The sequence below is a fragment of the Kryptolebias marmoratus genome, linkage group LG1, assembly GCF_001649575.2.
Source record: "Kryptolebias marmoratus isolate JLee-2015 linkage group LG1, ASM164957v2, whole genome shotgun sequence".
Taxonomy (NCBI): Eukaryota; Metazoa; Chordata; class Actinopteri; order Cyprinodontiformes; family Rivulidae; genus Kryptolebias; species Kryptolebias marmoratus.
The window spans coordinates 30406667-30421056 of NC_051430.1; the positions used below are offsets into that span (position 1 = coordinate 30406667).

The following is a 14390-nucleotide window of genomic DNA, read 5'->3' on the forward strand; positions in this document are numbered from 1 at the left end:
ACGTCTCTCTTCATCCTCTTCTTGTTGTTTTTCCCATCTCTCTTTTCTTTCTCTCTCCCAGTCTTTTAGTTTTTCTTCCATCTCTTTTTTGTTTTGTTCCAGTTTTCTGTGAATATTTTCTTTTTCTTCTGATTCTGATTTGATTTTTTTCTCCAGATCTTCTTGTTTTTTCTTCCACTCTTCTTGTCGTTGTTCATCCTCCTGTTTTCTTCTCTTCTCCTCTTCCTCTCTTCTTTCCTGTTCTTTCTTTCTCTGATCTTCTGATTTTCTGATGTTTTCTTCCTTTTCTCGAAGTTCAGCTCTCAGTTTCCTCTCCTTCTCTTCTTGTTCTCTTCTCTTCTGATCTTCTTCTTTTCTTTTATTTTCATATTTTTCTCTTTCTTTCTCAAATTCATTTTGAAGCTTTCTCAGTTTTATTTGCTCCTCTTTACGTCTCTCTTCATCCTCTTTTTGTTGTTTTTCCCATCTCTCTTTTCTTTCTCTCTCCCAGTTTTCTCGTTTTTCTTTGATCTCTTTTCTCATCTCCTCCAGTTTTTTGTCGATTGTCTCTTTTTCTTCTGATTCTGATTTTATTTTATTCTCCAGGGCTTCTCGTTCTTGCTCCCACTGACGTTGTTGTTGTTCTTCCTCCTTTCTTCTTCTCTTCTCCTCTTCCTCCCTTCTTTCCTGTTCCTTCTTTCTCAGCTCTTTCTCTTTCTGAATGTTTTTCTCCAGTTCTTGAAGTTGTTCAGCTCTCAGTTTTCTCTCTTTCTCTTCTTCTTCTCTTCTCTTCTGATCTTCTTCTCTTTCATTTTCATATTTTTCTTTTTCTTTTGCAAATTCCTTCTGAAGTTTTTCCACTTCTTTACGTCTCTTTTCATCCTCCTGTTGTTGTCTTTCCCACCACTCTTTTCTTTCTCTCTCCCAGTCGTCTCGTTTTTCTTCCATATCTTTCCTCGTGTTCTCCAGTTTTCTGTCGATGTTCTTCTTTTCTTCTGATTCTGATTTGATTTTTTCCTCCAAAGCTTCTCTCTCTCTCTCCCACTTCTGTTGCTGTCGTTCTTCTTCTTCTTTTCTTCTCTTTTCTTCTTCTTCTCTTTTTTCCTGGTCTTTCTTTCTCTGCTCTTTCTCAGTTTTGATTTTTTCCTTCATTTCTTTAAGTTGTTCAGCTTTTAGTTCTCTCTCCTTTTCCATTTCTGCTCTCTGTTCGTCCATTCTTCTTCTCATTTCTTGTTTTTCTTCCTCATGTTTTCTTTCAAGCTCCTTCTTCTGTTTTTCCATCTCTTCTTCCTTTTCCTTCAGGATTCTCTTCATTTCTTTCTGGATCGCAGCTTCAGCTTCTTGCAGCATCTCGTTGGTGTAGCAGCTGCCTCCATTTTCTTTCACCATGGTGTCGATCTTCTCTATCAGCTCACTGACTTGTGAGCGATTCTGTTTATTGTAGTTATTAAACACATGATATCTGTGTCCACAGTCAGCAATGAGCTTCTTACATGAATCATTGCGACTATCTTTAACATAATCATCAATGGACAGATCTTCATGCTCCAGTGTGTCTCCTTTTGTAAAAAGAACAATGGTAAACTTTTCAGCATTCTTTCCAAAAACTTGCTTCAGTTGTTTTAGTGTCTCCTTCTCCTCTGGTGTGAATTTTCCGATCTGTAAAACCAGCAGGAAGACATGAGGTCCTGGAGCCAGAAGACTGATGCATTTCACCATCTCCTCATTGACCTGCTCAGGGGTCAAACTGGTGTCAAACAGACCAGGAGTGTCGACAACAACAACAGAACGACCATCAACCTCACTTTGTGCTTTCTGACAGTATTTAGTCACTGAATCTTGAGTTGTTTTTGAAATGAACTCTTTTCTTCCCAGGATGGTGTTTCCTGAAGAACTCTTTCCGCTGCCAGTTTTCCCAATCAGAACAATCCTGAGACTCTCTGGACTCTGCTTGTCATTGGTGTCTGTGAAATTAGAGCAGAATTCATTTAAAATAAGATTATGACTTATTGACAAACTGTAGATATAATAAAAGTTGTTGAAAAATTGATGCCATAGTTTATGTTGTAAAAACATCTCGTCAGTGTTGGAAGGCTGGATTCTGCGCTTTGTGTTGGGTTTTGTTTCCAGTCATCCACCTGAGGGAGCCGCGGACCTGCTGTTCCTCTGGAGGGAGAATCTGCTATCTGATCAGACACCTGCAATCTATTCAGGCTAATCTGTTGGGCTGTAAGAGGTGTCTGTTGCCAGTCCTCCTGTGCTTGAGTATTAGCCCTGAATAGTACTTCAAGCTGCTTGTATTTGTGCTCTCTCAAGCGAATTCCTGAGTTTGTCAGGACCTCCTTAACTCACTTGTTGTGAATTTCTTCAAGGTACTCCCCACAGCCATCTGGTTTCCTCCTCATGCCTCCAAGATCTCCAATAATAGTTCTGGATCAAGTTCCACGTTTGGCAACTCTCGCTCTTCTGGGTCCTCAAAACCTCGGTGAAACCAGTCTGCCCTCCAACAACTCCCCCTCCTGCTGTTCTGTCTGCACGGCTCCCAGGACCAGCGGCCCATCGTTTCCGGTTACCCTCACAAAGACCTAAGCCCAAGATCCCCACACCAATTCCCCTTCCGGCAGGACCATCTCCTTCAACCCAAGTAAGACCTTAATTCTTTATTTACCTACCATAATTCTGTTTAACTTATTCCCCACCACTTACTCCGTTTTCAGAGAACCCAGTTGTCCCCACCTCCCTTCTTCCAGGCAAAGATGAAGAGTTTTCACAATTTGCTTTGTCAATAAAACTTTAAAAACTTTGACCTGAGTCTCCTGTGAGTGATCTGCATGTGGGCAAAGAGAATACCCATAACCATGACAATCAGGCCCAGAGACTCAACATCTGTTTGCTGTAGGGCTGCAACTAATGATAATTTCAATAATCGATTAATCGGTCGTCTTGGAATTCATTCAGTCATTCATTTTGGCCCACATAAAGTTATCTGTATGTAAAGGAGTAGGTTGATGTAAAACTTTTACTACTTTCTTATTTTTAAATAAATCAATATAAATTCAATTCAACATTCTCACTTTATATACTTAGCTCTCAAGCAGAAAATAACAATAGCTTATTTACCATCCGTGTTTCACATCTCTAAAAAACTTACAACTAAATCAATTAAACACACACACTACAAGTACCATTAAAACAATTACAAAAATAAGTAGATGTAAATTTAGTTAAATGTTGCCTCACTCTTCACTTGCATGCAGTGATCGACCCATGACTAAACATTACTTTGTGATGCCACCGGGTGGCGCTGAAAGCAAGCAGCGTGCAGTTTCCTGTATGCTAACTGCTGCTAACGGAGCTCACAGAGCCAGTTCTGCTGCTTAACAACTTTAAGACAACAGAGAAAGACTAAACACAAAACCTTATTCAACAGATTCTAACCTGCAGTGAGTAAAACATGCCCCCCAAAACGGTAATGGAGTAGCAGAAAGAAAGTTTGCGGTGAGGAAGAGGAGCCGTAGCTTCTTCATCATCATTTTTTTTTTTTTTACGGAGTGGACGGAGCAATGACTTATATTTGGGACGGAGTTTGTTCAGCAAACGCGCTTCGGGTGACGTCACCGTTTCCGCGACAACGTAAGTGACGCATAAATTGCGTGACACATATCGATAATGAATTTTGTTCCCAACGCTTTAAATTATCGAATTTTATCGAATTTTATCGATTTTATCGATTTGTTGTTGCAGCCCTAGTTTGCTGTAATATGAATTATAAGAAATGAAAGTTACGACTGTAACTACGGTTCTATGAATGCCGGATGACTGTCAGAGGCGGTGCTTAAAGCACTAAAGGATCCTTGTGCATGCTCAGGTCAAGTATCTTATGCCAACATAGTCACATGTGACCCCCCGTTACACCGGTGAGTCTTTATTTAATCACGTGACACTGGCAACTCAGTCCATCGATCTTCTTGCGAACACGAACGTTCGTGTTCGCGATCCTTGGCATCCTTCAAGTTAACCAAGGTGAACCAGTCGCCCGGGGACACTGCCTGTAGAAAATCCCTGATGGTCATATGTGAAAAGGAATGGCCTTTAAAAACACATTCAGACCTCTCAGGTCCAAAATCGGGCGTAATCCACTGGTCTTTTTTGGGACTAAAAAATATTTTGAATAAAAGCCCTTTGGATCCTGCAGGGGGTCGACAGGCACTATAGCACCCTTGGCCAGCAAGGTATCTATTTCGTTGCCCAGTGCCTGAGCTTTTACCCGGTTGCAAAAAACAGTCATTCTGACCTGACCAGGAATAGGTGGGTGGCGGTGGAACTGTAGCACATAACCCCGAGACAGTGTTGACAGCGGCTGAGCTGAACCGGGGTAAAATGTCCCTCTGCCTGCTTCCAAATGTCATTTCCGAGCTCCCTTGCCCTTAAGGGATGCCGGTCGGGCTGTCCGTGTTGAAGAGGAACGGGAGCCCGACCTCTGGCTAGATTCCATCACACATGAGCAGGCCCTGGATCAGGTTGCGGCTGCCCCACAGTGGGTGTAGGAAGGGCAGTATAAGCACGTGAGCAGAGTGCAGAAGCACCCACAGTAGGATGCTGCAAGCGTCTGCGATGAAGGCCGGCCAATCATCTGGAGCCACAATAAGGGATGCTATGGGAGGTTCGACAGAAGGCATATGGCCCAAGCCAAACTTGGGTGCTTCCTGCATTGCCGCCAGGGCCCTGCCCTCTGAAGTAAGTCGTGAAAGGACCTTAGTATTCACCCAACAGGCGTGCACCTCCCTTATGTATTCGGCAGAAGGGGGAACCATAAAGGATGATCTAGTGGCAGAACGTCGAAAAAAGCATTGGAAGCAGCGGGATGGCCCTGCGGAACATCCAGCTGCAACCGAGCAAGAGCATTTCTCAAGGCACCCACTACGGAACTGTCCTCCTCCGAATGAGAGCAGGAGGAGGAGTGCAAGCCGGGAGTGGAAATAGATGAGCCAGACTCAAACTGCTCTTGGAAATCAGTCCCAGATGCTGCCAGGGAAATAGCATCCTCTTCAAAGGCAGAGGCCTCTGAACTCACGCCCTACCCTGGATCAAGGTCCTCAGTCAGACTAGTGCTACCCCCGTACCTAAGGGACTCAAAGAGTGCCTTCATCCACTTCAACTAAGAGGTAAGATGGGCCACCTGCCCGGACAGTCCTTCCGAGTTCCTGGAAGTCTTCCTGATCCTTTTCTGAGGAGGCCCCAAGGCCTCAGGGGCCCCACACTTTACAGGGTGGCTCGCACCATCAAAGCCAGCCAAGCGGGCAGTACGCAGGGGCAAGGGTAGAACAGAACAATTGGGGCAGGCTGCCTCTGTCAAGGCCTCCTTCAGATGGTCCGGGCCCAAACAAGTGACACAGATCATGCCCTTCCTCCAGCTGGAGAGGTGCCAAACAGGCCTTACAGCAGTGCATGTTCAGCATCTTATCGCTCACAGGACTAGAAGTATCAGTTCAAGCCAGAATTGCCACTCTTGACACTGAAGTTGAGCAGATGGACCAGCGAACCCAGTCAAGCAGAACACGCTACTAGGGGTTCCCCCGATGTAAACAAAGCAAGCCTGAAAACAGCTGCAATTAAATCAAATAAACACAAGTCGAACATGGCTGCACAAAGTAAGCAAAGCAAGCCCAAAAATGGCTGCAATGTAATTAAATAAACACAAACCAAATGCGGCTGTACAAGGTAGTCAAATAAAGGCAAGCCGAACACGGCTGACATCCAAAAACAACGAAAAACAATACATCGGAATCAGCTGAACGCCAAACTTCCAGCAAATGACACCTGGTGCGGCTAGAAAATGTACTACCGCCAGGTCAACGGAAACAAACACATACCAGCTTGCACAGCCTCTGGAGGGCGAGATAATTCTGCAACTCAAGCTGAAGTCTCAAGGCTACCAGCGTCAAGCAAGAAAAGCAAATTGTCTTACCACCTGTTCAACCTACATGCGAGAAGATGAAAAGGGACTGAAATACCGGTGTCACTGGGGGTCACACGTAACCATGCTGGCATAAGATACTCGACCTGAGCATGCGCAAGGATGATTATTCAGTGCTTTAAGCACCGCTTCTGGCGGTCAGTAGGGATGCAATAGAACCCCTTTCTCACTCAGGAATAATATTTCTGTGAAACTATTTTATTATACACTCACCAACCACTTTATTTGGTCCACGTGTTCAGTTGCTTGTTAACACAAATAACTGATCAGCTAATCTCATGGCGGCAACTCAATACATTTAGGCATCTAGAAGTGGTCAAGACGACTTGCTAAAGTTTGAACCAAGAATTTAAAATGGAGAAGAAAACAGATTTAAGTAACTTTGAATGAGGCGTGGTTGTTGGTCTGCTGGGATTTTCAATCACATCTCTGGAGTTTACAGAGACTCAGACCAGGCAAGGCTTTCCAGTCTCTTATTGTCCAGTGTTGGTGAGCCTGTGTAAACTGTAGCCTCAGTTTCCTGTTCTCAGCTGACAGGAAGTGGAACCAGGTGTGATGTTCTGCTGCTGGAGACCATCTGCTTCAAGGTTGTTGTGTTCAGAGATGGTTTTCTGCAGACCTCAGTTGGAAACGAGTGGTTATTTGAGCAGCTGTTGCTTTTCTGTCATCTCCAATCAGTCTGACCTCTAACATTAAAAAAGCTTTTTTTTGTCTACACATCTCCTGCTCACTGGATAATTTCTCTTTTTTGAACCATTCTCTGTAAACCCTGGAGATGGATGTGTGAGAAAATCCCAGCAGGTCATCAGTTTCTGAAATACTGACTTTTGTTGTGAAATAGAGCTGGTAAAATAAACTGAACTGAATTAAATAATCTACTAAAATTATGAAAGCAAACATAAAGTCAAATAAAATAAAATAACACCAATGAAATCTTTACCTGTGCCTGTGGTCTTTGTTTCCAGCTGAGCCTGTAGCTGTAAATTCTTCTCCATTTGGCCACGTGTGAATGTTTCAGTTGTATAACAGCACAGATACTTTCTGTCAGAAATATATTTTTCTACAGTCTCCAGCAGTTCTGGGATCTGCTTCCTGTCCTTGATGTTGAGAACAACATATCTTCCTCCACAGCTCTGACTGAGCTCCTGGATCTCATTGGTTTCCTTTATGAAGTTAACAACAGCTGGAGCTGCAGGATCTGAGTCCACAGTGAACAGAATCATGGTGAAGTCATTGACTCGAGAGCTGAATGTGTCCTGGATGGTCTGTAACTCTCCCTTGTCTTCATCAGTGAGGCGACCCAGAGGTAGGACCAGGATGAAGACATGGACGCCCTCAGGTTCACAGAGGGAGACACACCTGAATGATTCCTCCATCACTTCCTGCGGAGCTTTTCCACACAAGGCAGGCAGCTCCACCACAGAAACCAGACGTCCACACACCTCTCCCTGATGTTTAACACTCTCTGATGGCTTGGAGGCTGGATGAAGATCTGTCTGACCTAAAATGGCTTCAGCTGCTGAGGTCTTCCCTGCTCCTTTTCTCCCAAACAGAACCAGGTTTAAAGGAGGTTTGCTGCTCTCTTCTCTGAAGGTGAGGTTTCTTCTTTTGTTCTGGTCCACAATGTTTTTAATACTTACCATTATCCGTCTGTGGTCTTCACTAAACATGTTGTAGGATCTTCCTCCACATTCTCTGAGTAGATTTTTAACCGGGTCATTAAATTCATGGTCATGTGTTACAACAACCAGTGAATGTTTGAAGGCATCTTGACCAAACAAACTCAGGATGAACTTCAGTTTTATTCTGTCGTCTTCGGTGAATTCTGAAGGTTTCACTATCAGCAGCAGAACATTTGGTCCAGGAGGACAGAGGACTGTTACACACTTCTTCACTTCTTTTATGATGTCCACTATTGACTGACTGAACAGGTCAGGAGTTTTCACAACTGTTACTGGTCTTCCTTCCCACTCTCCACTGAACACACAGGATGATGAAGGTTTATGGTGAGGAACATTTTGAGGCTCAGTGATGAATTTAGCAAGTTCAGTTTTTTTATAGTCACTTTTCCCCAACAGCAGAATCCTGAATGCTGAAACTGTAACACAGAGATAGTTCACAATGATACAGAGTAAAAGAGAAAACTTTAGTGATCACAGAAAAACACTCAAGAAAACTCAAAAGCAAATAAAACTGCAGCTTTTTGCTATCATGGTCAGATTTGATGAGTTTCCTCTGTGGGCTTTTTAACTGAACTCATGTTTACCACCTTTCAACCAGAGATACATACAGAAGTGCTTTACAGAACAAAAGTAAGACATGAAAAGGAAACAGGGAAGTTCAAAATGTGGTTTTAGAGACTCCAGTGACTAAAGTCCGATGTTTTCTGGGGGGGCAGCAACATTAAATCCTACCTGAAACACCTGACTAAGGTCAAATAAATACAATAAAACTGTTATTAACGTCAGCAATACTTTTGTGGTTTGGACAATGAATTTACAAATTAGCCTTTTTTCAATGTAACATCAGTTAATGGGGATTTTTAAGTAAATTAAGGAACTTTGCCAAAGTTGTAGTCCTACAAACTTAGCAAATAAGTTAAACAATACAAAAAATGAATAAAAGTTTGTAAAAAAAAAAAATCAGGTCAAGACTTCCTTGACCTTCCTTCACCTGCCTAGACCTAGCAAGAAATTTCTAGAATTTGGCCGAATTTAGGAATCTTCTCATTGGTTCTGGAATATTTTACCAAAAACCTTTAGGAATTTCTAGAACCTAAAAGTAAAAACAGTGAAATGTAACTATTTTTAAAATAAAAAAATCATCTTGTAAACAAAATAAATAAATAAATCAAAGTTTAAAATGAATAATGGGCATTTTCTTTTGTTTTGTAAAAATAGTTGAGAAATATCACTTCCTGCCAGGAACAAATAATGTTATTGAACATAAAAACTCTCATCTCACTCTCTGTCAGTTAGTGATCTGCTCTGACATATGGGATGAAGAAAGTTATTTAAAACACACTCTGAGAGCTAACAGAGAGTGAATTATATTATTTTCAAAATATGACCAAAAATGTTACAACTCTGTTATTTTCTAAGATAAGATGATCTTAGTCTAAAACTCTGACATTAAAGGTGGTGGGCGATGTGTATTCCTTGAAGCAAGGACAGGCCTTTACTTAATATATTTTATTTATTAATTACAAACAAAAGTTGATCATGGTGGCGCAGTGGAGCATGGGTTAGAGCTGTCCCTTCCCAACAGGAAGGTCATAGGTTCTCTTCCTGACCTGGGGCCTTTTGGGTGGAATTTACATGTTCTCCCTGAGCTCATCTGGGTTTACTCTGGTTTCCTCCCAAAGACCAAAAACAGGTTCATTGGAAATTCTAAGTTGTCCCTACGTGTGAGTGAAAGAGTGAATGGTTGTCTGTCTCTATTGCCCCTTTAACACAGGCTCTAAAAGTCCCGGCTCCACTCTACTCCGCTTACTTTGTGCGCGTTTGCACCGGCATTTTTTCGAGGCCGGCCCTGCTTCTTTGGTCCTTGCTTCGGAGTAGGGCCAGCCGGGCCGGCCTTGCTTCGTGGATGACGCAAGCTTAGCTCCTGTTCACTCATTGGTCGTGGGTGTGACCAGATTCAAGCATAAAGAGTGAACGGTAGGAATATAAACAACAGCGTTAGCTTACCCTGCAACGTTTCTGCCGTCTGTCCCCCAGCTGAAGGCGCTGTAAAGCCTGAAATCTCCGGCGGATAACAGCTGTCCTACAATCACGGCATTCAGAGCATTTCTTCCACTGCGCCTCTCTTCCTGAAGTCTCAGGAGAATCCCCATAAGTTTAAAAAACAGCAACAACACAGGGCCAACGTTGTCCATACTGCTTCCGTTGTTTACACAACTGGTGCCAAGTTTTCGTAGCGCACCTCCGCCCCCTGCGGCCCCGCCCCCCACGGCCCTGCCCCCCGCAACAGGAGGAAGCGTTCCTCTGCTACTGACTAAACTGGCCGGTGTAGACGCGATGCATTCTTTATAGAGCCGAGCAGAGTAGAGTGGAGTAGAGCCGGACTTCTGAATTAGAGCCAGTGTAAAAGGGGCATATGTGGCCCTGTGATGGACTGGAGATCTATCCAGGGTGTCAGACACCAGCTCCCCCGGGCCCGGAAAGGAGAAGCAGGTAAAGAAAATGGATGGTTGATTTCAAAGAAGAGTGATTTCATTGACTGAGTACAATGTAGTTCCATAATATTAGTTTTTTTTATTTTGGTTTTTAAGTTCTGAAGATTTGATAAATCTGTTTAGACTCAAACTGTGGAAAAAGAACTGTCTGGAATTTCATCATTAAATATGTGGGGATATAACTTACCATTAGAAAAGGATGAGTCTACAGAAGGGAATTTGTTTTTCACACTGATACCTGTGAAAACATAACATTATTTTATAAGTATAATTAAATACAATTTGCAATTTTATTAAGTTTTTTTTTTTACTTTAAAGTTGTTTCATCACCTACCGAGTCCTTTAAGAGCAGCCATAATAGTCCATGGTTTTGCTGTTTCTTTCTGTGTCTGATGGTCACCTGGTAAGGTTGGTTTTGCTTCTTCAAACTCCTCATAGCTCACATGCTCTCCATTTTCTTTTACAATTTGACCAAAGCGAGTTATCAGTTCTGAACGTTCAATGTTCTCCATCTTTAAGTATCTGAATCTACATCTGAGGATCAGGTCTTTTAATGGAGGATTTAAAACTGAACCTTCCTGTCTGGGTGTCAGAATCAGTATCAGTGAATGATCAAATGATCGATCACTGAAACCTTCAAGGACTGAGTAGATCCTGGTTTTCTCTTCCTCAGTGAAGTCTTCAGGCTGTAGAACCAACAGGAACACATGGGGTCCAGGTTCAGAAGCTTTCTCACAGTCTTTAACAAACTCTGTCTGTTTGTCAGCTGTCAGAAACTTCAGGTCTGGAGTGATGATGACAGATAGTTTTTTCTCCTCCAGTGGTTTACTGAGCTTCACACAGGAGTCAAAGACACCCTTGAAAGCATCAGATCCCAGTATGAAGTTTCCCACTGAGTTCCTCTGAGACCAGCTGCCTCCCAGCAGAACAACCCTCAGCTCAGACACTGAAATAAAGAAACCAACAATAATAACTGAGAGGACACCTATTATTATACACTTAGGATATAATTTAGCCAAATAAAATATGAAGTCAAATCAGCTCCAGAACAGTTCAGACTCAGTTCAGTTAAACTCACGGTCAGGTGGTATAATATCATAACTCTGGCTTCGCTTCAGAGGCTCCATATCTGAAAAGACAGAGATATAAGTTATTTGTTTACAGTAAATTGTCTCACTATGTCTCATTACAGTTATGTTAAAATAGGAATCTCCTTTTTGTATTTTAGTGAACTATTTTTTAAAACCTCTTTATTTGGACCCACTGTTTCTACTAGACTGCTGTTTATAAATTCCTTATTAAGATACACTACATGAAGGGGCACCACAAAGGGTCAATGGTCACAAAGTCAATGATCATATTATGTTATGTTACTAATGTTATATTAAGTGTGTGGAACTGTCTTTGTAATAAATGTTTGTTTATAATAATTTATAATGTGGACTCCAGGAAGACTAGCCATTGTCACGGCAATGGCTAATGGGGATCCAAATAAATAAAAATAAATCTGCTGTGCATTCCAGGTGAGCCGATAAATGACAAACCCCTGCACCTGCCTGCATTGCTGGACAGAGGGTCTGGCTGTCCACCAAGGACCTTTCCCTCTGGATCGAGAACCACAAGTTGGAGCCCTGCTTCACTGGACCATTTTCTGTTTCAAAGATCATCAACGCTGTGGCTGTCCTGCTCCTCCTTCCCAGAATTCTCAGAATCTATCCCACATTCCATGTGTCATGAGTCAAGCTTGTTTCCATCTCACGTTTTATACCCTCCTCCAGACCACCTCCACTCGCCCGGTTCATCAATGGTGGCCCGGTCTACACTGTTAGATGTCACCTTCAGTCTAAAAGATAGGGTTATGGTCTACACTATTTGGTCTACTGGGAGGGTTACGGTTCAGAGAAGCACTCTTGGGTCCCTTCATGGCATATTATCGACAAAACACTCATTAGGGATTTTCACCGGGCCCATCCTGACCAACCTGGTGGTCCTTCTGGAGCTGGACCTTAAGGAGGAGGTACTGTAATATTCACATTCATGTCTATCTATTTTCTTAAAGTCATGTTCTCTTGCCATGCCTCTCTCATTATCAATGTCATTCAATCCACCTGCAATCTGCCGGGTTGTCTCCCTGATCCACCTGTGTCTCTCCCTACTTAAGCTACTGTCTTCTTCTACCTCGTCGCCAGATTATCAAAAGTCATTGCCTTCTCTTCGGTTGCTTTAGTGCCTCAATCTCATGGTTCTCTTGTTTTTGCCTTAATGGATTTTCTCTGCCATTCAGATAACTTGACTTCAACCTACGCCTTGAAAACAGACCTCCGATTCAAGCCTCGCCCCTCGGCTAAGTACCAATCTCTCTGCCTTATTGTTTTTGACCTGTGCATACTTAAGGGTTATGTGCTTGGATTTTGGTTTCTCTCTTGGAGGACTTTTGTGTCTGTTCAGACTGAAAAGGAGCATGGAAGTGTTTCCCAGCAAACTCGCTCCTCCTCTCAGGATTTCTTCGGACTCTCAGGCTTCCCCACTGACTTCATCACAGTCAGTGTTTCTACACCTGCTGCACTGTGGTCCAGTGCTGCATTTGACAAACCAGAACCTGATCCCCTGTTTCATCCATTCTTCTATAAAAACTTTTTTTGTGATCTTACACTCCTGTGTTGTGGCTGAAGTTCCAGGTCCTCTCAGTGTGTCATTAAAGTATAGTTTGTCCACTGTGGACCCGTCGTTTGCACAGGAGTGGTACACAGGGGTAGAAGCAGCAATTATCAAGCTGGAAACCAATATGCAGGACACTCTGCCCATGCTTTCCAAGCTCACTGTGTCCTCTCCTCCACAGAGTACTGCTGCTGCCTGATCCACTGTACCATCTGCTTAAAACCAGGTTTCACCAATTCATGAACCCTGTTTGAATCCTCCTGAGGCCTTCAGTGGGGATCATAGGCAATGTTGTCCTTTCATCACTCAGCGTAAAATTCTCTTTCACCACCTGGTGGTGAATTGGATCAGATGGCGGAGGTGGTGTTGGATAGATCTGGTAGACCCACACGTGTACTGAGGGTTTGCTGGGCATGCCTGGCAGAAGAACCCATAAGAAATATCTTCAGCTCCTACCTCTGGCAGAGCTTCAACTGCATCCCAGCTGAGGTGGTTGACATTGAGTCCATGTAGGCCATGTTCTGTTGTCGAGGCAGCTGCGCTGAGCTGTGGCTGCAAGGTTGTTGGTGCCTCTCATGGCAGCCACGCCTCAGTTGAGGAACACTGTCAAGCTGAACAAGGTGTCCTTTCAGGCCTTGTCAGCTGATAGGACTCCAGAGGCAGCTGAAAGGTACCATCGGGCCAAACGGGCTGCAGCTGTGAATGTTGCTGAGGAAAAGGCTCAGGTGTCGGAGGAGCTTGGTGAGGCCTTAGATAGAGACTCTTGATTGGCTCCAAGAAAATTCTAGCAAACCATTAGGCTGCTGAGGCGGGACAAACAGCACTTTACCAACGCTGTGCATAGTGGAGCTGTGGTGCTAACTCAGTTTTAAAGGAGTTAAGCTAACATTTTATGTGGTAGTAGCTCAGTGTTAATCCTAACACATACTCTGCGTGTGACCTCTCGCAGTATTGCATGAGATGGAGCATAACGTTGTTTTTGAGGTGTGACCAAAAACTCAGTCATTTCTCAACATGAGATGATCTTAATTTAAAACTCTGGCATGAAAATTGTCAGGTGATTTGCATTTCTTCAAGCAATGCTTATTCTTTAAATTCATTAGTATTCAATCGCGCCGTGCAAACAAACTACAATGAAAATAAACAATTCTTGCTTCAAAAATGTGAAAAGGTGTATTTAAAACCTTGGTAATCAGTTTACTTACTAAGTATTCTGGGAATCAAATATGAATAAAAATGTTTATCTTGATAAGTCTACAGACAATCTTGATAATAATAATAATAAATAATAATTAATTTTATTTATAGGTGCCTTTCTAGATACTCAAGGACACTGTACAAAAACAAGCAATTAAAAACGAGAAGTACATACAGAACAAACAAAGAAGTATGATAATGCGAGACTTCCGGTTATGGCGTAGAGGTGAGCGGATGCGTTGAACCTGGGCTCCCAACTGGTCGGCTAAATTTCCTTTGCCAGAGAAGAATCAACCCTCTAAGAACGTTTAATTTATAATGAAAAGGGCAAAGGCGTTAAAAAGTGACGTTAGACCAAAACCTACACAAGAAACGGGCAAGAAAACCCTTAAAGAAGTGGTC

At 42.8% G+C, this 14390-nt stretch overlaps 1 protein-coding gene across 1 annotated transcript in view; it reads right to left on the bottom strand.

The window, feature by feature from the left end:
- The window catches only part of LOC108244532, a 21131-nt gene that overhangs the window by 1336 nt on the left and 5405 nt on the right, over nt 1-14390 (bottom strand). The window contains exons 3-7 of the mRNA XM_037979481.1: nt 11212-11262; nt 10468-11079; nt 10321-10371; nt 6897-8054; nt 53-1943 (exon numbers count right to left, since the gene is read on the bottom strand). Coding sequence (XP_037835409.1) covers nt 53-1943; nt 6897-8054; nt 10321-10371; nt 10468-11079; nt 11212-11260 — 3761 coding nt within the window. The 5' untranslated portion in view covers nt 11261-11262. The remainder of the gene's footprint in view (nt 1-52; nt 1944-6896; nt 8055-10320; nt 10372-10467; nt 11080-11211; nt 11263-14390) is intronic.